At 45.7% G+C, this 23,048-nt stretch overlaps 1 protein-coding gene across 6 annotated transcripts in view; it reads left to right on the top strand.

Annotated features, from left to right (window-relative positions):
- The window catches only part of MYO10 (myosin X), a 260,576-nt gene that overhangs the window by 114,665 nt on the left and 122,863 nt on the right, over positions 1–23,048 (top strand). For 5 of the 6 annotated variants that reach the window (XM_086362496.1, XM_086362497.1, XM_086362494.1 and 2 more), the window contains one exon: positions 18,795–18,982. In XM_086362496.1, the coding sequence (XP_086218622.1) occupies positions 18,795–18,982 (188 nt within the window). Of the gene's footprint in view, positions 1–9,618; positions 9,872–18,794; positions 18,983–23,048 lie in introns of those variants that run through there. The other variant, XM_086362499.1, reaches the window with a different exon arrangement.

Here is a 23,048-nt window from a genome sequence, read left to right as displayed (position 1 = left end):
CCTCCCTTCTCATACCCTCCCTCCTCATACCCTCCCTCTGGGTCGTCCCAGTGCACCAGCCCCAAGCATCCAGTATCGTGCATCAAACCTGGACTTTTAAAGGTTACATTCCATTTACAATGATCTCAAAATATTAGCAGTATTCTCCAAGTTATGCAGTCCATCCTTGCATCTGTCTTGTACCTCGCTGTCCTCCACCCGTCTGTTGCACCCCTCCCCTCATCCCTGGTAACCCCTAGTTTGTTCTCTCTCTGTGGGTCTGCTGCTTTTAGGTTACCCTCACGAGTTCATTGTATTTTTTAGATTCCACATGTACGTGATGTCACACAGTATTTGTCTGACTTGCTTCACTTGGCATAATGCTCTCCAAGTCCATTCATGTTCTGCAAATGGCAAAATTGCATTCTTTTTGTGGCTGAGTAATCCATTTTGTGTATGTACGTATGTGTGTGTGTGAATGTCACGTCTCTTTATCCACTCATCTCCTGGTGGGCACAGGTTCCTTCCATATCTTAGCAACTGTAAGTCATGCTGCGTGAACTTTGGGGTGCATGCATCTTTTCGAACTAGTGTTTTCATTTTTTTTTTCCATATACATACCCAGGAGTAGAATTCCTAGGTCATGTGGTAGCTCTATTTTTACTTTTTTGAGAAAACTGCATACTGTTTTCTGGAGTGGCCGCACTGATGTACATTCCCACGAGCATGTAGGACATTTCCATCTACGGGACATTTGGCTTCAAGGGAACCTATCTCCCTTTGGGATTGCTCTTTTGATTGGAGACACGTCCTGGTATAAAAAGCAGTCATGCACATTTCTCCTCAACTTTTATGAACTCTGTGCCTATATTATAAAAGTAATACCTAAAAATCGCTTCTGTAATCATCCCTTTCTGACATTAAAGTATAAATTACATCATGTGTCAAGAATGATTTGCAGACTTTCTCCTTTCCACCTGCCTTTGTTAGCTGGTCTTCACTGGGCAACTGTTGATAGGTGTTTATTTTTCTCGTCAAGTTCATATTCATGCAGTTTTTTAAAAACCCAAATTTTAATACTGTAAAAACCCTTCATCTTTCAGTAGTTTTTATTCTTTAGGAGTTAACACTCAGTTTTGGCAGTATGCCTGTGATTATGATGAATAATAATATCAGCCTTTCCAATAACTAGGCTTCCATCATAGCTCAGCTGGTAAAGAATCCGCCTGCAGTGCAGGAGACCCTGGTTTGATTCCTAGGTCCAGAAGATCCGCTGGAGAAGGGATAGGCTACCCACTCCAGTATTCTTGGGCTTTCCTTGTGGTTCAGCTGGTAGAGAATCCACCTGCAATGCAGAAGACCTGGGTTCAATCCCTGGGTTGGGAAGATCCTCTGGAGAAGGGAAAGGCTACTCACTCCTGTATTCTGGCAGTCCATGGGGTCACCAAGTCAGACTCGACTGAGCAACTTTCATGTTTCACGTTCTAACAGCTAGCAGGTGCTAACTGAAACTCAGGATCCTCTCAGTATTGTGGTTGCTCTAGTTTATCCATCCTTAGACCAGGAGAGGAGAATTGGGAAAGAGGGAAGAATTAGATATTTGTTAATGCAAAATTGTCCTCAGCTTCAAGAAAAGAAGGTGTTTATTTGCCTTTTTTTAATCATGGGAAAGTGGCATTTTTGCCAGATTGATCTAATGCTTGGCAAATGTCTTCAGACAGCCTTGTATGGAGAAATGGAGTCGCCTTCTAGTCCTCTGACTAACCTTGCTTACTCTCAGTCTTTAGAGACTGCATTTTCCATATGTCCTTCAGAAAACGTCACGTTCATACATGTTTCTATAAAAGTGGCTGTGTATCCTGCCTTGTACATGTAATTGTTGAGCAAACGTGGGTTTTCTCCTGTTCCCGTCTCAAAACTGCTTCATTCCCACCTACACAGGTGTCCAGGGGCCCATGTGCCATGCCTGTATTTTCAGCATTAAGTCTTTGACACTGCTGTGTACCTGTTGACACAGCAGTTTCCTTGCTCACTTGGTCAAGGGCTGATTTTGTCTCTCTTGAGCCAAGGACAGTCAGGTACCTGGCAGTTGTGCCATATATTTGTAAAACAGATGCCATTCATACTAGAAGCAGCATAGTTGATGATCAAAGTAAAGCTGGATTTAAAATTTCTTTATTGGTACCTATCTGTTATAAATGAATATTTCAGAATTCTTATCCTTCTGTGTTTAGATGTATGTTTTTGTTATACATTTAATAGTCATGAAAAAGTCGATTAAGGGGAGAACTGCTGAAGAAGATTAAAGGACAGAGCTTTTAAAGCTCCCCTACACCATGATGATATTGTAAACCTGAATAAGCCATATGAATAGGATCTTGATTTTTTCTTTTTTCCTGGAATGAAGATCTTTTCTCTCCCCTTTGAGGAAAAAACACAGGATTTTTGTACAATTTACAGCTCAGGTCAGTTAACTATACCCTATATGCCATCCTTTTAGAACCTAGGTAATTGTATTATTGTATATAAAGCAGCCATCTTGATGTCCATTACTGAAGCTGTTTTCACTGGATGCTCGTACCTGTCAGATGCTGCTGCAAGGAGACAGAACTACCACCTATCAGAAAAGCACAGCTTTCCACCTTTATCTCAGCCCTAAAGCGATGCTTGCTCATGTTTTAAAAGAGGGAAAAATGGCTTGACTTGTAACAGAGGTGCTGTGTTAGTTTTCTTTTGCTGGCGTAACAAATTACCAAAACTATGAATTTTGTTTTTTTTGAAGTTTTGTAGGTTTGTTTCAAAGGGACTTACCAGACTAAACTCCAGCTGTGGGCATGCTAGGCTTCTTTCTGGAGCCTCTAGGGAAGAATCTGTTTCTTGTTCTTCCCCAGTGTTGGGAGAGGTCAGTTTCTTGTGGTTGTGGGACTGAGGTCCTCATTTTCTGGCTGGCTGGCTGCTGATTCCCGGCTGGTAGAGGCCTCCTTCCTTCACGTTCAAAGACAGCTACCCTGGGCCTAGTCTTTCTCATGCTTCAAATCTCTTCCTCCTTTCATCTGATCTCTGACCAGAGCCAAGAGAGGTTCTCAGGTTTTAAAATTCATGTAATTAGATTGGGCTCACCTGGGTTAATTCCCAGTCTCAGAGCTTACAACTTTAATCATATCTTGAGTCTCTTTATGTGCAACATTGCTTAAGTCACAGGTTCTGGTAATTAGGTGAACATCTTGGTGGGGCTCAGTCGTGTCTGACTCTTTTCGACCCCATGAAGTATACAGTCCATGGAATTCTCCAGGCCAGAATAGTGGACTGGGTAGCCTTTTCCTTCTCCAGGGGATCTTCCCAAGATTCCCAAGGGCTTTCTAGGTGGTGCTATTGGTAAAGAACCTGCCTGCCAGTGCAGGAGATGTAAGAGATGTGGGTTCGATCCCTGGGTTGGGAAGATCCCCTGGAGGAGGAAATGGCAATCTACTCCAGTATTCTTCCTGAAAAATCCTATGGACAGAGGAGCCTGGCGGGCTACAGTCCACGGGGTCACAAATAGTCAGACTCGACTGAGCGATTAACACTACTATGACTACTTGGTGGGGCAGGGAGCGGTGCATTACTCTGCCCGCCACAGGTGCCCTGCTTCGAGTCCTGTCATTGAGAAGGAACCTGTGTGTGTCTCTCCCACCACTCTGGATCATTTGTTGGCTTTCTGTTTTGGGCACCACAGGTTGCTGGTAAGCAGACCCATCTCCAGGTAGAGGGGTCTGTTGTTTGTGCTAAGAAGGACCATTAACTTCTCTTCTCCTTGAGGGCTACTCTTTTTTTTTTTTTTTTAATTTTATTTTACTTTTAAACTTTACAATATTGTATTGGTTCTGCCATATATTGAAATGAATCCGCCACAGGCATACATGTGTTCCCCATCCTGAACCCTCCTCCCTCCCCATACCATCCCTCTGGGTCGTCCCAGTGCACCAGCCCCAAGCATCCAGTATCGTGCATCGAATCTGGACTGGTGACTCGTTTCATATATGATATTATACATATTTCAATGCCATTCTCCCAAATCATCCCACCCTCTCCCTCTCCCACAGAGTCCAAAAGACTGTTCTATATATCAGTGTCTCTTTTGCTGTCTCATATACAGGGTTATCGTTACCATCTTTCTAAATTCCATATATATGCGTTAGTATACTGTATTGGTGTTTTTCTTTCTGGCTTACTTCACTCTGTATAATAGGCTCCAGTTTCATCTACCTCATTAGAACTGATTCAAATGTATTCTTTTTAATGGCTGAGTAATACTCCATTTTGTATATGTACCGTAGCTTTCTTATCCATTCATCTGCTGATGAAAAGACAGCCTTCAGAATGGGAGAAAATAATAGCAAATGAAGCAACTGACAAACAACTAATCTCAAAAATATACAAGCAACTCCTACAGCTCAATTCCAGAAAAATAAATGACCCAATCAAAAAATGGGCCAAAGAACTAAATAGACATTTCTCCAAAGAAGACATACAGATGGCTAACAAACACATGAAAAGATGCTCAACATCACTCATTATCAGAGAAATGCAAATCAAAACCACTGTGAGGTACCATTTCACGCCAGTCAGAATGGCTGCGATCCAAAAGTCTACAAGCAATAAATGCTGGAGAGGGTGTGGAGAAAAGGGAACCCTCTTACACTGTTGGTGGGAATGCAAACTAGTACAGCCACTATGGAGAACGGTGTGGAGATTCCTTAAAAAACTGGAAATATAACTGCCTTATGATCCAGCAATCCCACTGCTGGGCATACATACTGAGGAAACCAGAATTGAAAGAGACACGTGTACCCCAATGTTCATCTCAGCACTGTTTATAATAGCCAGAACATGGAGGGCTACTCTTATCAACTGAGAACATTATAAGACTTCAATAAAATATTTCTTCTAGCTTTTAGCATCCTCCGTTCAGATGTCGGTGGACTTCCCAGGTGGCTCAATGATAAAGAATTTCTTCTGCCAGTTCAGGAGAGGCAAGAGACATGGGTTTGATCCGACTGGATTGAGAAGATTCCCTAGAGAAGGAAATGGCAACTCACTGCAGTATTCTTTCCTGGAGAATCCTATGGACAGAGAAGCCTGGCAAGCTTGGAGTCCTTGGGGTCCATGGGGTCCTTGATAGTCCATGGGGTCACAAAAAAGTTGGACATGACTTAGTGATTAACAATTCATATGTGGGTAGAGAGCTATGAAGGCGTAGAGCACTCAGTAGACAAAGTTGAGTCCACTTTTCTCTACTCACCTCCATTTGGGCTCTATATTAACCATTTAAGTTTTTTATGTCAGTTTAAAAAATTTTAAAGGTCAGGTGTCATCTGATAGTATCCTTATTTCTTCAGGGATCTGAACATTCTAAGCTTTCAGGCTTTTGTGTGGTTTTCTTCCCAGGTAGCACCTCCCAGGTAGCCTGCCATTGTAGAAGACATGAGAGACACGGGTTTGATCCCTGGGTCAGGAAAATCCCCAGAGGAGGGCATGGCAACCCACTCCAGTATTTTTGCCTGGAGAATCCCTTGGACAGAGGAGTCTGGCTGGCTATGATCCATAGGATCACAAAGAGTCAGAAACGACTAAAGGGACTTAGCACGCACTAACAGGAATGGTTTTCTGACCCTTTAAGACTGTTCCGTGAAGATCTAGACTTCATTTTACAAGTTTTATATTCATATTTTTGCCAAATTTCTATTGATTTTTCATTTTTACTTATCAATATTAAAAAATAATTTTTAGCCTCAACAAATAAAAGGCCACGTGTCATAACCCTCGTACCTGATGGGGCTGTTTCACAATAGAATGGCCAGTGAAAGCTTTAAGAACCTTACTAACCTTTGTATCAGTACCTCTCTCCCCATCTTACTCATCTAACACCATGGGTCGTTATTTGGAAAGTTCCCACTTGTAACTTGGGGCTGCTCCTTCCAGCCACAGAGACTTTGCAGACCTTGGGGTCTGTTGGTCTCTGTGACTCCAGCCTTGCTGCTGGTCCAGTTTGGCTCTGAGCCCTGGGTTAGAGGGCTTCCCAGGTGGCTCAGTGGTAAAGAATCTGCCTGCTGATGCAAGACATTCGGGTTTGATCCCTGGGTGGGGAAGATCCCCTGGAGAAGGAAATGGCAACCCAACTCCAGTATTCTTGTCTGGAGAATCCCAGGGACAGAGGAGTCTGATGGGCTACAGTCCATGGGGTCGCAGAAGAGCCAGACACAATTTAGTGAGTAAACAAAAGCAACAATAATAACCCGGGTTAGAGCAGCTCTGTTCTTCCCACAGTTGCCTGGCCTAAACCCTTGCCTCCTGCCCCAATACAGGATTCCCTCCCTAGAACTTCAGGTTCTCTCACTTAATGCTCCACTTAGTCAGCTTTCCCATCCTCTGGCGACTTCTCAGATGAGAACTCTGCTTATCACAGCAGCTCCCTATCTGTGACCCTGCCCCAGACTTTCACCCCAAACCTCTTGTCTCTGTTTCCCGGTACCTTGGAGAGGGTCCCCTGAGTTCCACCCTGGGAAGAAGTGTCTTTTCCCATCACTGATGAGGCCTGATGTGGACACCTTCCCACACCTGTAAGTCCCTAAAGACTCGGAGAGGAGGGGTGTGTGTTGTACAGAGCGATAAGAGGTGGGGGGAGGGAACAAATTGGTGGATGAGGAGGAGAGCTGGCTTCTCTTGGAGAGGGGCGGCCGCAATGATACTACAGAGGAGGGCTGAGAGTTGATTCGAAGAAAAGGCTAGAGAGATGCCTTTTTTGAAGGTGGAGAGATGAGAGTGTATTGGTGTGATGGCTTTGCTAAACTGGGAGAAGGTTCCTTTGTTTATGGAATCTGATTTTTGGGGAACATCCGATAGTGGAATGCATAGGTGGGGGTCAGGACACCTTTAAAAGGAGTGGTTCTGGACCAGATGTGTGGGTCTTAGGGGACTTTTGGCAGTACCTGGAGGCATTTCCAGTTGCCATAGCGAGGGCAGAGGATGCTGCTGGTATCCTGATATCTGTTAATAGTTGGTAGAAGCCAGGGATCTACTAAACATGCCCAGATGTAGAGGACAGCCCCCCTACAAAGAGTTATCTGGCCTAAGATGTCAGTCATGCTGAGATACCCTGCCTTACTTAAAGCTAGGCAGCAGTGTTTGGGCTTGGTGGTAAAGAGACTATATTGTCCTTGCTAAAGGCTTTTGAAGAGGCTGCTGCTGCTAAATCGCTTCAGTCGTGTCCAACTCTGTACGACCCCATAGATGGCAGCCCACCAGGCTCCCCGGTCCCTGGGATTCTCCAGGCAAGAACACTGGAGTGGGTTGACATTTCCTTCTCCAATGCATGAAACTGAAAAGTGAAGTTGCTCAGTCACTCAGTTGTGTCTGACTCAGCGACCCCGTGGACTGCAGCCTACCAGGCTCCTCTGTCCATGGGATTTTCCAGGCAAGAGTACTGGAGTGGGGTGCCATTGCCTTCTCCGTTTGAAGAGGCAGTTTCCTTGAAAAAAGTTTAGAAGGGTTGATAGGGAAGTGATGTGATACAGTCTACAGAGGGTAGGTTGGGTGGGAGAGTGTTGCAATATCTCAAAGCGGGTAGATACGAGGGTTTTGGACCACAACCTGATATAAAGAGCTGACTCACTGGAAAAGACCCTGATGCTGGGAAAGATTGAAGGTGGGAGGAGAAGGGGACGACAGAAGATGAGATGGTTGGATGGCATCACCGAGTCAATGGACATGATTTTGAGAAAACCCCAGGAGATAGTGAAGGATGGGGAAGCTTGTCGTGCTGCAGTCTATGGGGGTCACAGAGTCGGACACAACTGAGCGACTGAACAAGTGCAGCAGAGATGGGCGTGAGCAAGAGAAAATTGCATGTGATACCCAAGGGGGAGGGGCTGAGGGAGGCAGGGCTGGCTGTAATGATGGCCTGATGTCCCCAAGAACAGTTCTGACAGTTCCTCCAGGAGAGGAGAGTGGGAGAGACGAGCTGGGTTTTAGATGCCTGTTGCATTGTATTCTCTGGAGCCTGGATCATTTCACATTCTGTACCCAGCATCTAAGCACCCACTGGACCAAAACAGATGAGGTCTCTGTTGCACTGACTGTCAGCTCTATGTCCAGAGTGAAGGGACGGCCTGGCCAGCTCTGTGGTGTGGCAGTTTTGTTTTCTGCCCAACAGAAGAGAAACACGTTGTCTCCATCACGGGGTTTGTCGTGCTCTGGCTCAGTTGCCTGTGGGAGCCTCCTGTCTAAGGAGCGGGCTGGAAACCGCATCAGAGCTCGGCTGCAATTATGGGCTTGAGGATGGCTCCAGAGGAAGCCCCGCTCTGTTCCACCCACCTCGTGGGTTCGTTTGTTGGTCTTGCTGAACAAACAGCAGAGCTGAGAGTCAGATGAGTCCGTTTTAAGACGTGGAGCTGTGTCTAAAGATAAACGGTTGTGAAAGCACAGAAGATGCTTCACAGCTCATGTATTTTTAGGTGTTTCAAAAATAAAACCCTCCTCTGGTAAGGTGGCCGTGCAGATCGAATGTGAAAATGAGTTTGTTGTTCCCAAATTAACTTCCAGACCCGTAAAAGGTGCTGGCAGGCAGCTGCCTGTTGAAGCCATGTGAATTACAAGTGAGTTCACCTGGGCTGCCCGCAGTGTTCACATCAGGCCAGCCAAGCTGCAGGGTTCAGTGTTTCGGGCGTGCGGATCTCAACCTGCGATTCATTTCCTTGATTCATTCAGTCTTCCCAAAGGAGACTTTTGGGGGTTATTTCCCACCGGTTTCCAAACCCAGTGTCAAGTAACAGCGTGCCTCTCAGGGATGGCCTGAAGACTGGATGGCCAGCAGGCTTGGCATTTGTCTCATACCAGGAACAGCTGAATACAGTGTGGTTTGTAGGGTTTTTGTTCTTCACATGAAATCAAGACTGGTGTTGCCAGAAGATGATTGTAACCATCTGTCTGACTCTGTGTATTTTTAAACTTGACCAAACATTTATCCTCTTGAGTTGCCATTTCTACATCGGCACATGGCGGTGGCAATTAGAAGCTTTGTTTTTGTTCATTTTTCTCCCCTTTCTGGCCTCTTTTGGGTCAGATTCCTTTCAACAAGGGAGGAATATGAGTCAGAAACACACTCAAATTAAGTGGAAATGTCACTTCTAAATGTAAGAATTTGACTTTAGTCATGTATCTTGAGTTACTGGTTGTGATCCAGTTTTCAATGAAGTTGAAAGCTTAACAGTTTGAATTGTTTAATTGGATGAGGATGGCAAGCAGTTTTGTTAGGGAAGAAGGTGGGTGTGGAGCATGAGAACTCAGTTAAAAAGGGAACTTATTGGTACATTGGTAATGAATCCAGGTGCCTCCAATGTCTCTACGTTGACTCAGCCCTGCCTGTGTGCCAGGCTGTGCTGTGGCTCCAAGGATGCAAAATTCCTCTTCACCGTGGTAACCGTTTATTAAAATAATGAATGAACAAAAGACAGCGCCCCTCCAGGACCTCCCAGCTTGTTGATGAAAGCAGACACTTCATACCTTTGACAACGGCTCGGGGCGACAATGACTGTGATAAAAGTGCTGGGAACACAAAGAATGGGCATCGCAAGAAGAGCTGAGGGGGTCAGAAAAGGATCCCAACTGGGCACTAGTGCGGAGTTTTGAAACATTCCTAGGGGAATTCAGCCAAGAGGGAGGGTGGCTCTTCCCTGGCAGAAGATCAACAAAGACTTGGAATAGCATGATTTGTCGACCTGCAGGACAGGCAAGAACCTGCACTGGAGGCTTTGTGCAGCCTACTGGTGAGGTGGTCAGGAGCAGGCGAGGAAGGGCCCTGTGTGCTAGTGACCTTGACTTCATTCATGAAGGCTGGCAGGGGACAACGTCAAAGGTGAGTTCTGGGAACGCTCACTCTGACTGTGGGTGATGGATGAGTCCAGCAGGTGTATCCGGTCTAGGAGGAGAGGTGACCAGCAAACCAGATGGGAAATGTTGGGGTTCAAAACAAGTCCTCGGGGAGCTAGAGTATGATATTTACTAAGAGGTAGACTCTCGGTGTTTTGTTGGGTATGGGGGCAGCACGCTGTATTGTTATAGGATGACTCCTGGATTTCTGGTTTATCCACTTGGGTAGACCGTGGTGCCATTTGTGAAGATGTGGCTGTGCGTAGAGAAGCAGGTGTTTTGCAGGAAGCCAAGCTGAGGGCAGCCAGTTGCAGATGCCCAGCAGACTCTTGCGTACACAGATCCACAGCTTAAAACCAGAGCTGTGCTCCAGAAAGAGATTTAGAGAAGTGAGTCGACCCCATGGGCTGTAGCCCGCCAGGCTCCTCTGTCCATGGGGATTCTCCAGGCAAGGGTTCTGGAGTGGGTTGCCGTACCCTCCTCCAGGGGGATCTTCCCAGGAATCAAACTGGGGTCTCCTGCATTGCTGGAGGATTCCTTACCAGCTGAGCTACTAGGGAAGCCCCGGAGAAGGGTGGGTGGAAAGTAAATCTGGATAGTGGCCCCCGCTTCTTAACGAGGACCTTCCCTGTAGGGAAGACATGGCGGGGACTGGGCCAGTTTCCTGGTGCATTTAGGTTACTTGATCTACATCTAGCTTTTCAGGACCATGTGCTGAATGCCGTTGTAGCTTTATTTTCATGAATGAAAACAGTAATACGCACCTGTGATTTATGTAACACTTTCACATGGTCATTGGGTGGAGGAACAGAGGGTGTGTTGTTGTTATTGATTGGAATCTGGGCCCTGGAGGGGTTAAGCCGTGAACCAGGGAAGGTAGGTCCAGGATGAGGACTTGGGGTCTTCTGACCTGACCACACCTTGCTGTCTCCATCACTTCCTGTGTTGTAAAAATGACTTTGCAACAGTAACACGGATGCTCCATATCTACCAGCAGAATGTATCTGAGGCTACTGGGTCACTTTTAGTGTTCTTTTATCTTTTTTGTTTTTTTGGCGGGGGACAAGATACTAGGTATTACAACCTTTGTTGTTGTTGTTCGGTCGCTAAGTCGTGTCTGACTCTTTGTGACCCCATGGAGTGCAGCACGCAGGCTTCCCTGGTTTTCACTATCTCCTGGAGTTTGCTCAAACTCATGTCCATTGAGTGGATGATGCCATCCAACCATCTCATCCTCTGTCACTCCCTTCTGCTTTTGCCCTCAATCTTCCCCAGCATCAGGATCTTTTCCAGTGAGTCGGCTCTTTGCATCAGGTGGCCAAGGGATTGGACCTTCACCTTCAGCATCAGTCCTTCTAATGAATATTCAGGGTTGCTTTCCTTTAGGATTGATTGGTTTGATCTTCTTGCTGTCCAAGGGACTCTCAAGAGTTTTCTCCAGCACCACAGTTTGAAAGCATCATTTCTTCAGTGCTCAGCCTTCTTTATGGTCCAGCTCTCACATCCGTATATGACTACTGGAGAAACCGTAGCTTTGACTAGATGGGCCTTTGTCATGATGTCTCTACTTTGCTGTACTTAAGCCTTTTGAAACCTTGAATTGGTAGGCTATGTCTTAAAGCAATGAAGGGAGTCTCTCACAGCGTTTTATAGCAATAGGCACTGCAGCTGTTCCCGATTATTAAAATGGGCAAGGAAATGTATTTTTTCAGTGAGTTATGTGGAACTCCTCTGACTAGAAAAAAAATTTTATGTGCTCCAAAATAGAATATACTTTCTATTTCGGAAAAGCTGTTAAAATGACCAGGCGATTTATTCTCATGAAATTCGGAATCCGGTGTGAGGGAAGCAGCACATGGCCCCACCTGGTGTTTGAGAGCTGCATGTACCCTGAGTCCCAAAGTGCACGGCGTTCATGACCGTTTTTGGAGCAATGACAGCAATTGCCTTTTTATAGAGTGAGCATGGAAACACAGGCTCTTCACTCAGGCATTCAGCTTTCACTGTAGTAGGTTTTTAAATTCATAGGTGTCAATCCATTTAATTCTACCAGCTACTAATGTTGTTATCCTTGCTTTACTTGAGGAAACTGAAGCACCAAGAATTTAAGTAACTTGAACCAGTGGAACCAGCATTCAAATTCAGACTGTAGCATTTAATGACTATAACTCACTAATAAACACAAAAATACGAATAAGCACAGCTATGATGTTATTGGGCTTCCCAGGTGGCTCAGTGGTAAAGGATCCAGCTGTCAATGCAGGAGATGCAGTTCCAATCCCTGGTTCAGGAAGATCCCCTGGAGAAGGAATTGACAACCCACTCCAGTATTCTTGCCTGGGAAATCCCATGGACAGAGGAGTCTGGTGGGCTACGACTATAGCAAAGAGTTAGACACGACTTCGCGACTGAACAGCAAGAGAGTGGTCCATGGCACAAGCATGGAACACATGTTTTCTCACCGCTCTTGTGACTTCTTACCACATTGCATCTCTGGCATCCCTTGACACTTAACTAACAACGAGGCTGTTCTCTTCCCCACTCCACTCAGTCTCCATGTTTACTCCCGTGTCAAACTTCCCTTGTTATCCAACAGATCTCTTATCCATGCAGCCTTTGTTTTGGTGACAAAATAATCCATGCAAGGTGGCATGTTCAGGTAGTGGGAGAAAAGATAAAGGTGCCCTGGCTGTACTTACTTTTGCGGATGGACCTCAACCACTTCATCTAATGTGAAGAAACCGTTAGGAACTATGACTTTGGTTGCCATGTTGATTTACACCTTCCTTTGCTGGGGGAGGGAGGGTCCAAAAGTATCATTTGGCACCAGTATGGGCGCAAACAATGAAAATGAGAAAGTAACTGAAGCTGCCCCCACTTCTGTGACTGTTAGGAGAAAAATTCGTTAGGATGTGGGTGTTCAGTCACCTTTCTGGAGGTGCTCAGACTCTTTTCTCGAATATTCTGTGGGTTGACCCTGAAGACTGTGGGAGCTATGAAGGAGTTTTATGCAGGGGAGTGTCTGTCTTCAGGTGTTCATTTGTCAAGGGTACAGCTAGGATTGAACACACAAGACTTGAGTGGGAAATGAGTGAGGAAGGAGACTCTTGGGGATAATTGAGCAAGTGTGGTCAGGATGGTGTGGATGGAGAAAGAGAGGGTTGATTGAAGAGTTAATTGAAAGTGGGGCGTGGCCAGCACATGGAGACAGTGGCTACGGACCGTGAAGCTGGAGAGTGGGACGATTCCCGTCCTATATGCGTGTGGGTGAGTGGGGAACGGGGGAGTCACCGCAGACCTGTGGGAAAGCACCCCCCAATCAGGATCCAGGGTCCTGCCCTTGCTCGCTGGCTCTCTTCCTTCCTCTGTCAGCAGAGGCAGCTCTGTTCCTCTGAACCGTGGCCTCTGGGCTGCCCATAGGTCAAGGTTATGTCGCAGCATGTCTGCGTAGGTCAGTTGTGCTCTGTGCCCCGTGGTTCTGAAACGTGAGTCAAGGTGTTTTGCAAACATGTAGACCTAATTGTCATTTGAAATCTGGTGTCAGGCCTGCTGAGAAATGACTCAGGTCATTAGTGAGGAGGTGAAACTGTAAAACGTGTGCTTTCATGTTATAAAAGCCTAACCTACTTCTGGAACTAAGTGGATGTGCTTACAGTAAGAGGCATTTTGAACTTTCCACGAGGCATGGTTTCCCACAGTCTTAAAAAACAGCAGTGAAAAACTGGGTTCTTTCTCCATACCAGCCAAACACACATTTCACATATGCTTTCCTTTTCTTTTTCTTTTGGAAGTGGGGAGAGATTCAGATGATTGAATTTGGGCTCAAATTTAGACTGGTTTTCTCTCCCCCACTGTTGGCACAGGGGAGTCCATTGGTTGAATTTATTGGCATCCACAAAATCTGTAAGACAAAGTATTCAAGAGTGGGACAGTCTTCAGACGTGTTGGAATGATTTTTGAGCCAGAGACACTAGCTGGGTGTGAGCTCATGGACCAGCTCTAACTGTGTGTTGGGGACCAGGCTCAACTGGGGAAGGTAAGGTAATGTTAGTGGGTCATGGGCATAACCACCACTGGCATGATTCTTCCATCCTAGGGGCTGCCTTAGTGCTGACCACCTGCTGTTCGGAGAGCCCCACTTCCTGCCCCTAGAGTCTCTGGGGGTTGGGTGGGAGGCACGGGTGTGTCATCTGTAATGGCCACACCATGGACCTCATTATCTTTCTGAAAGACCTTAACCTTGCTTCACTGGGCCAAGTGCCATGAATTACTCAGAAACAAAACGAGGCCTCAGATGTTCTGGATGTTCTGTCTTCACCTTTACTAACAAACTTAATGTCCTGTGGGTCTCCTGCCCCCATACAGAATCCACGTCATCTGTGTCAGGATAAGTGACTTTTTTTTTGTTTGTTTTTAATTTTCCTTATTTATTTAGGCCGTGTCAGGTCTCAGTCGTGGCACACAGGATCTTTCCATGTGGTGCATGGACTCTCTAGTTGTGGCATGTGGACTCAGTTGCTCTGCAGCAGGGGGAATCTTAGTTCTCTGACCAGGGATTGAACCCCTGACCCCTGCATTGGAAGGCAGATTCTTTTTCTTAAGTGATTCTAGGGGGCTGGCTCCCCAACTGGGAAAAGGGAGCACGCCTATGAGGTTTTGACCAAAGTCATCACTTTCAAAAGAAAGCTTGTATTAAAAGCTTATGATGTTTTTTCATATATAAATCAATATTTAAAAAACTCATCTCAGAATTTTATAACCACCTTGCTATTCTGCTATGAACGGGAGGCATGCAGGCAGTGCATGCTCAGTTATATCTGGCTCTTTGTGACCCCTTGGACTGTACCCCACCAGGCTCCTCTGTCCATGGGATTTCCCAGGCAAGAATACTGGAGTGGGTTGCCATTTCCTCCTCCAGGGGATCTTCCTGACGGAGGGACTGCACCTGCATCTCTTGGATATCAACAGGAGTGCCAAAATTTTCACAATTTGGGCATCTTATTCTCTTTTCAGATATGTTAATGATGGGTTACTTTTCTAATATTCATTTAATAATCAAACTGATGCCCTGACTGTGGCTTTTCTCTTTTACTTGTAGCTGAGACAGGGGATTGGCAGCATGCCTACCTATCTGTATAAAGAGGATCTTCACTGATTGTCTTGCGTTCTGCCAAAGTGGGGAGGGGGAAACATTGTAAATGTTCTAAATGTTCTGTGAACATTCATTCACCGAAAAATGAAGTCTTGGTATTTCACTGAATAAAAATAATAATAATGTAGACAGCTACCAAAGGGTAGAAACAAGCTTGACATTTTAGACCTACAAGAGGAAGGAGCCAGACAGACTCCCAGAGCCTCAAGCATCACCTACCTGCCTGCCTCCCTCGTCTCTGCAATTGTAATAAAAGAAGCTGCCAGCACCTGTGTTCCAGGCATTGATGGAAGGGTTCTGGCATCCCCCAGGGGGCCATGTGATTCTCTGCTCGCCTGTAGAAGTAGGGCACTTTCCTTCCCCAGGGGAAAAGGCTGCATGCACTCTTCTTTCCGGCCCATCCTTCCCCTGATGCTCTGATGGGGAAACGGGGGCCCTCTAGAGAGTGCAGGTTTCCGAAGACCTGAAAATTCACTCCTGAAAGCTCTGCATCTTTTCATTGTTTTTTAATGGAAGCGAAATGTATGTAACAGAAAGCTGACCACTTGAAGGTAAATTCAGTGGCATTTAGTACATCCAGTGTTGTACAACCAGCACCAAAATGTTCTCATCGCCCCACTGGAAGCCCTGCGCCTGCAAAGCAGTCAGCTCTCAGTCCTTCTGGCCTGCACCCTCCCTTCTGCCCATGTAACACCTCCAGTGTTGGTCTGACTTCTGTCACCTAGCATCACGTGTTCAAGGTTCATCTCCAAGAAGCCTGTATCAGTACTTCTTCCTTAGCATGGCTGAATAACACTCTGCAGTATGGTTGCACTGCATCTGTTTACCCATCTATCTGATGGTGGACATTGGGTTGTTTCTACCTTTAGGTTCTTGTGTACGATGCTGCTGTATTTTTGTTGGGAGTACCTGTTTTTAATTCTGTGGGGGTACATACCTAGGAGCGGAACTGTTGGGGCAAACAGTAATAACTCTTTGACCTTTTCAACCTTGTTTTGGTTTAAAATGTTTCCAAAGCATGCTCTCGACCATCTTACATTTGAAAGCAGTTACACGGGACACAGGATATTTTGCTTGATGTTCCTGGAAGTCACTGTAAATATAGATGATTACAAATTGCTATAATATGGTACAGATGCACTCAGGATGTTTGAGCTTTCTGTCTATGTTTCTTGCTTTTCTTGAACTCTGCTGTGTTACCACCCCCTGCCGGCGAATGTGAAGAGAAGGTTCTGGGTTTTAGGTGGCCTGCATTCACATCTCACCTCTGCCCCTTACTGACTGTATGACCAAATGCAAAATTTTATCACTCTACCTTAGTTTGCTCATCTGAAAAATAGGTGCAATAATACCGTGAATCTCCTAGGAATACTGGGAGTGCTTTCAAAGTCTCAGGCCCTCTATATTAGTCTGTTCTGACTGCCATAACAAAGGACCACGGACTGGCTGGCTGAAACAACAGGACAGTTATTTTCTCACAGTTCTGGAAGCTCAGCGTTTGAGGTCAGGGTATCAGCAGGGCTGGTTTCTCCTGGGGGCTCCTGCCTGGGCTTGAAAATGGCCACCTTCTTGCTGGGTCCTCACGTGGTCTATCTGTGCATACACCTCCCCGTGTTTCCTTGTGTATCCAGGTTTTCTCTTCATACAGTGACAAGTTTGGGCTTCCCCGGTGGCCCTAGTGGTAAAGAACTTGACTACCAATGCAGGCTGCAGATGGTGACTGCAGTGATTTTGGAGCCCAAAAAATAAAGTCTCTCACTGTTTCCATTGTTTCTGCATCTATCACTTCATGGCAAATAGATGGGGAAACAGTGGAAACAGTGGCAGACTTTATTTTTTTGGACTCCAAAATCACTGCAGATGGTGACTGCAGCCATGAAATTAAAAGACGCTTGCTCCTTGGAAGAAAAGCTATGACCAACCTAGACAGTGTATTAAAAAGCAGAGACATTACTTTCCAACAAAGGTCCATCTAGTCAAAGCTCTGGTTTTCTAGTAGTCATGTATGGATGTGAGAGTTGCATCATAAAGAAAGCTGAGCACTGAAGATTTGATGCTTTTGAACTGTGGTGTTGGTGAAGACTCTTGAGAGTCCCTTGGACTGCAAGGAGATCAAACCAGTCAATCCTAAAGGAGATCAATCCTGAATATTCATTGGAAGGACTGATGCTGAAGCTGAAGCTCCAGTCTTTGGCCACCTGATGTGAAGAACTGACTCCTTGGGAAAGACCCTGATGCTGGGAAAGATTGAGGGCAGGAGAAGAAGGGGATGACAGAGGATGAGATGGTTGGATGGCATCACTGACTCTATGGATATGAGTTTGAGGAAGTTCCAGGAGTTGGTGATGGACAGGGAGGCCCGGCGGGCTGCAGTCCAACTCTGCGGGTCGAAAAGAGTTGGACACAACTGAGCAACTAAACAACCAATGGAGGAGATGAAGATGTGGGTTCAATCCCTGAGTGTGGAATATAACTGGAGGGGGGTGTGACAACCCACTCCAGTTTTCTTGCCTGGAGAATCCCATGGACAGAAGTGCCTGGAGAGCTGTAGTCCACAGGGTCGCACAGAGTCAGACATCGCTAAAGTGACTTAGCACATGCAATGACAAGTTTAGGGCCCACCTGAACAGCCTCATTTTAATTTAATCATCTCTAAAAGGTCCTGTCTACAGATAGAGTTGCATTCAGGGGTGCTGGAAGTCAGGGCTTCAGTACATGAATTGGAGGAGGGGACAGAGCCCATAGCATGCTGTCAAGCCCAGGGCTCCATGAACACACCGTGGAAGCAGGCAGATGAGTGGTGGAGGCTGCAGGACCTTAGCGCCCGCCCTTCTCATCTGCTGTTCCACTTGTGTCTGAGCCTGGGAACCAGCAACCCAGCTTCATTAGCCTTTCTTAAAGAAGGACAGATGAGTTAGTGTGTGTCCACGTGGAGGAGGCATGAAGCATGATGCTTTGATAACTCTGTAGCCTCTGTTTTGCTCTTCTGAAGATTTTGCTTTAATTTCTGGCCTGGATTTGGTTCCAGAAAAGGGAAGATTGCCAGTCAGCTTTTTTCCAGGTAAGTTACATGGCATTTCAGGAGGTGTTTGAGATTACTGGAAGAATAGCGAGTGCTTCCACAAGTAAAATGTTCTTGTTACTTCTTAAGTCAAAGATTTGTAGCATAAAAGTTAGCTTTTTGACTCTTTTTAAGCGTGCAGTGCAGTGCACTAAATACCATTGCTGTGTTGTGCAACCATAACCACTATCTACCTCCAGAACTTTCTCACCATCCTGAATAGAAGCCCCCTAAGCAGTCACCCTCCCTGTCCCCTCTGCCCCTGCCCTCTCTTATTGCTTTAATCCCGCCTTTCCTAACAGCCACCTGATGGGGTCAGGAGGTCCCCAGAGAATGAGGGATCTGGGCTTTGATGTGTCCCCATTGTCTTTCTCTTGTTTACTTGCAGCCCTCTTTGAAGTGGCTTCATTCCTTTGGACAAGACTTGTCCCCAGAAGTACAGATAAAAGTGTGTGAGTGGGGGCTCAGGAGTCCCTGGTCCCTTTAACATGCACTCGGTGGATTCTGTTTAGGCTCAGACAGTGGCCCCAGTGAGAGGCGTCATCTCCTCCCCTCTTAGTGTGGAGCCTCCTTGAGCTGCTTCTGTCTCCACCCCAGGGTAGGTGGGGGTGAGATCCCATACCCAGGTGCCCCCTCCTCCTCCCCGAGTGCCACCTGTAACCCAAGTTCCTGTCTTCTCACCCCCTGTCCCCACAGACCTACATCGGCTCCATCATCGCCTCCGTGAACCCCTACAAGACCATCTCGGGCCTGTACTCGAGGGATGCCGTGGATCGCTACAGCAGGTGCCACCTGGGTGAGCTGCCCCCCCACGTCTTCGCCATCGCCAACGAGTGCTACCGCTGCCTGTGGAAGCGCCACGACAACCAGTGCGTGCTCATCAGGTAACCAGCCGGCCCCCAAACACAGAGCCCGCCTCCGCGCACGTCAACCCCCAGATTCCCCAGACAGAGTTCTCCGTTTTGAATAGCCCAACGACTACAGCTTCGGAAAGAAACGGAGGACTTGATAAAAAAGCAGGATGTACCGTGTTTGCTGGCTCTTGTCCTCAGTGATTTCTCCATTTCGGGTCTTTGTTTTATTTACCTTAGTTATTCTTTGGTTTGTTCCAATGATCAGGCATCGTCCTTCTGTTGACTTATGGAAGCATTGCCTAGTACTTCCAAATTTAAAATGTTTTCTGTATTCTAGAGTGCTCGTTAGAATGCTTGCTTGTTCGAGCAAGGTTTTGGTTTTTGCCAGTATCAGATTACCCTAGAATCTCCCAAATTTAAGGATTTTTAAGGAATTTAATAATTGGATGTTCCTAAAGTTGAGCTTTGAATTAGCCACAGAAGAGGGACTTACTCTGTTATATGTTGAGGGAATGATAGAAAGGCATAATGATTTCCATTAATTTTGGGGAGAGGTGAGGGACGTGCCATCTATTTTAGCCAAGTTTTACTCATTTATTAAAATAAACTACCAGATGCCTCACTCTCAAAACACTTACTACTAGGAACTACCTAAAAAAATCATAGAGTGTATTACTTTGAAGATACGTAATTTTTATCGAATAATAATTCAAATTTCCCTTATCACCTAATTTCTAGTGACACCCTGTTGGCTTATATTGTTTATATTGGGATCATGTTCTAGAGAAGGAAATGGCTGCCTGCTCCAGTATTCTTGCCTGGAGAATCCCGTGGACAGAGGAGCCTGGCAGGCTACAGTCCACACACTCTCACACACACTCACATGTGTCTTAGTGGTGATCAGAACACTGCTGGATGAGATCCAGAGCAGACATGCTGAGTGCCCTGGAATATCCAAGCACTTCGCCCAGGCACTCGTTCATGGAGCTCAGCTGTTGCCAAGACCCGACTGAATCACTAAACTGCTGATGGGACTGGAAAGCCATCAAACACAGAGGTCAAGATCTTCTTTCCCAACTTGTGGCAAAATAATTATTTCAAGGGGAGAAGAAAAGGTGTTTGGAATTAGAGAGGACATCATATCAGGACCCTACTCCCTGATTTCTGATCCAGTGGAAGTGAGGCTCAGGAGACAGGCGGAGAGCCATGTGTCAGCTTTAGACTCCCAGCCCCAAATTGCAGACAGACAGACACCCTGCTCAGGGTTCAGGCAGGTCACTGGTGGCCGTGATCACTGTCAAAACCAGTCCCCAGATGGTGAGGAGCTGACCAGCCCTTCCACCCACCCAGTTCACCTGTCCAGGAAACCACTGCTGCTCTTTTGGGGAGGGAGTCAGGAGCAGATGTACCGGAGGAGAGTCCTGCTCGAAGCTCCAGGAGAGAGAAAGGAGGCCATTTGGGAGGTCCTCACACTGTTGCCCACCGTCCCAGCTTCCCAGGTGGCTCAGTGGCAAAGAATCCGCCTGCCAGTGCAGGAGTTGCAGGAGACGTGGTTCAGTCCCTGGGTCAGGAAGATCCCCTGGAGGAGGAAATGGCAACCCACTCCAGTATTCTTGCCTGGACAATTCCATGGACAGAGGAGCCTGATGGGTCCGTGGCGTCACGAGGAGTCTGATACAGCTGAGCACGCGCAGGTACATTGTCCCACATGGTACCTGATGGAAGATGGGTGATAGATAATGACCAGCATTTCCAAAGGGTTTGAACACTGTGCCAAGAACTTCCCGTGCATCAGCTCATTGAAACCTTCCAGCAGCCCTTTGATGCACATGCTCTGCAAGTGCCATGTAGGGGACTGTGTTGCTGTTCTTGGCAGTGGTTTACCCGTTACTCTTGTTCATGGATCCTTCATTTGCGATAAATCAGAATTATGTGAATGTGGAGGGTAGAACAATGCATTTCTCCTTCATCTTTTCTCTCCCTGCTTCCTCCATCAGTTACTTTCTTTAAGGAAAGGGAAACACCTGGGCAGATATATTCTCTTTTCTTACCTTAAGGATGCTCACTCACCAGGTTGTGGAAACAACTTGGATAGAGGGACTGTCCATTAATCCAGTTAAGTAAATATGAATCCTTGTAACTTGCAGTTAATAAAAAATGAATCTAACACTTGGTATAAACACAGAGCATTTAAGAGTCACTTTCCCAATGAATTGACTTGCCTTCTGATTGAAGCAGTATTTGTGGGCTCTTTGATATGGTTTCACAAAAGTTGAAAGTGAAGTTTAGAAGTTAGAATTTAAGATCACTGTTTCAGCATACAGAATATAATAAGATTAGCAGAATATAATTTGAGAAGGTTAACAGAGAGTTAAAGAAGATCAAGCTGGTTTCCACACTTAGGTACCTAAATATTTGCCATTGATAATTGCCTGTGTTTATTACTTTCAGTGGAAAAAGTGAGGGCATGACTCATATATCACTTGCTAGACAGAGCAGTTAGGGAAGAAAGTGAAAAATCAGATGAGATCATTGTGCATATATATGTATGTGTAATAAAAACGGAAAGGGGTTAGCATGTTCCTGCCAAAGACTATGGTATTTAAAAATAAAGTCGGGGGTAGCCGGGAGGGAGAGGGGACCCCAAACAGAAAGCTCTCATTGTGTAATTCTGATGTGAAGAGTATTCAAATTAAATCAGGAAACGGCATTTTTAAGAATAGATTTCTCATTAAAATGTGTTTTGGTTTTTAATAGACCACTCCAGCAGGATTTTTTTTTTTTTTAAATGGGACTTGGGGCTGTGGGAATTAAGAGAAAATTGAGTATAAAAATAAAAACTGTAGGGCACAGTAGCCCATTTAGATTTCCTTGGGCATGATCTGCCCCCTGGTGGCTACAACATGTTACTACTTTGAAAACTTTCAGGCTAATTACCTAGGAAACTAAGAAAATAGGCCTATTTGGTTTTAGGCAGGGACCTCATAGATCATTTTTTCTCTCACTTTATGGGCCTCTGTTACTTCCAGTCTCCAGGATTCTAGTCCAGGCCTTTATTGTTTGTTTCACTTTCAAGAGTTTACCTCCCTTAATGCAAAGAGCTGACTCATTGGAAAAGACTTTGATGCTGGGGAAGATTGAGGGCAGGAGCAGAAGGGGATGACAGAGGATAAGATGGTTGGATGGCATCACCGACTCAATGGACATGGGTTTGGGTGGGCTCTGGGAGTTGGTGATGGACAGGGAGGCCTGGCGTGCTGCAGTTCATGGGGTCACAAAGAGGCAGACACGACTGAGCGACTAAACTGAACTGAACCTCCCTTAAGCTCTAGTTTTATTTTACTTGATTATGTACATTTAAGCCAATGCTTACACTATTATAATTTCTAAAATATGTATTTAAATCTCCATGAGCTTTTTAATCTAACAGAGTCTGCATTTGATCTTGGTTGGTCTAGTACATTTCAGGTTAACTTCAGTTTGGGGCAAGCAGAGTTTAGTCTGTTTAGTCTTTTATGGTCTTTTCTGGATATATGACCTTTTAATGTCAAGTCCTGTGGTTAATTCATCTGTGCAACCCAGCGCCCAGGACAGTGCCTGATAGAGGGGTCAGCATCCAACATCCGTCAATCAAAGGATGGATGGGCGGAGCAGCTGTTGCTTTAGGACCTCTGCTTGCTTTGCGAAAAGTTTTTTTTGTTTTTGTTTTTTTTTTCAAAATAGTAGTGATTTCTTCTTAACAGAAGAAGAAATCTATAATGCAGGAGATGTGGGTTCGATCCCTGAGTCAGAAATAACCCCCGGGGAAGGAAATGGCAGCCCACTCCAGTGTTCTTGCCTAGAAAATCCCATGGACAGAGGAGCCTGGCCTGCTACAGACCATGGGGTTGCAAAAGAGCCAGACACAACTTAGCGACTACACAACAACAACATGTCTTTTATATTCGGGAATAGTACTTGGGTTCTCAGTCTTTTTTTTTTTTTTTTTTTTATTCTAGTGGTATATTTAGAAATCTTTGAATTGGAATAGTGAACAAAGCTTGCATCCTGGATTAAAAAGTCACTAACCGGAATAAGGCATGGGACATGCCTTGAG

This window comes from Bos grunniens, chromosome 20, assembly GCF_055505025.1.
Source record: "Bos grunniens cultivar Pamir isolate PY7600 chromosome 20, Bosgru_T2T1.0, whole genome shotgun sequence".
Classification (NCBI taxonomy): domain Eukaryota; kingdom Metazoa; phylum Chordata; class Mammalia; order Artiodactyla; family Bovidae; genus Bos; species Bos grunniens.
This window is presented reverse-complemented; position numbering and strand designations above follow the sequence as displayed.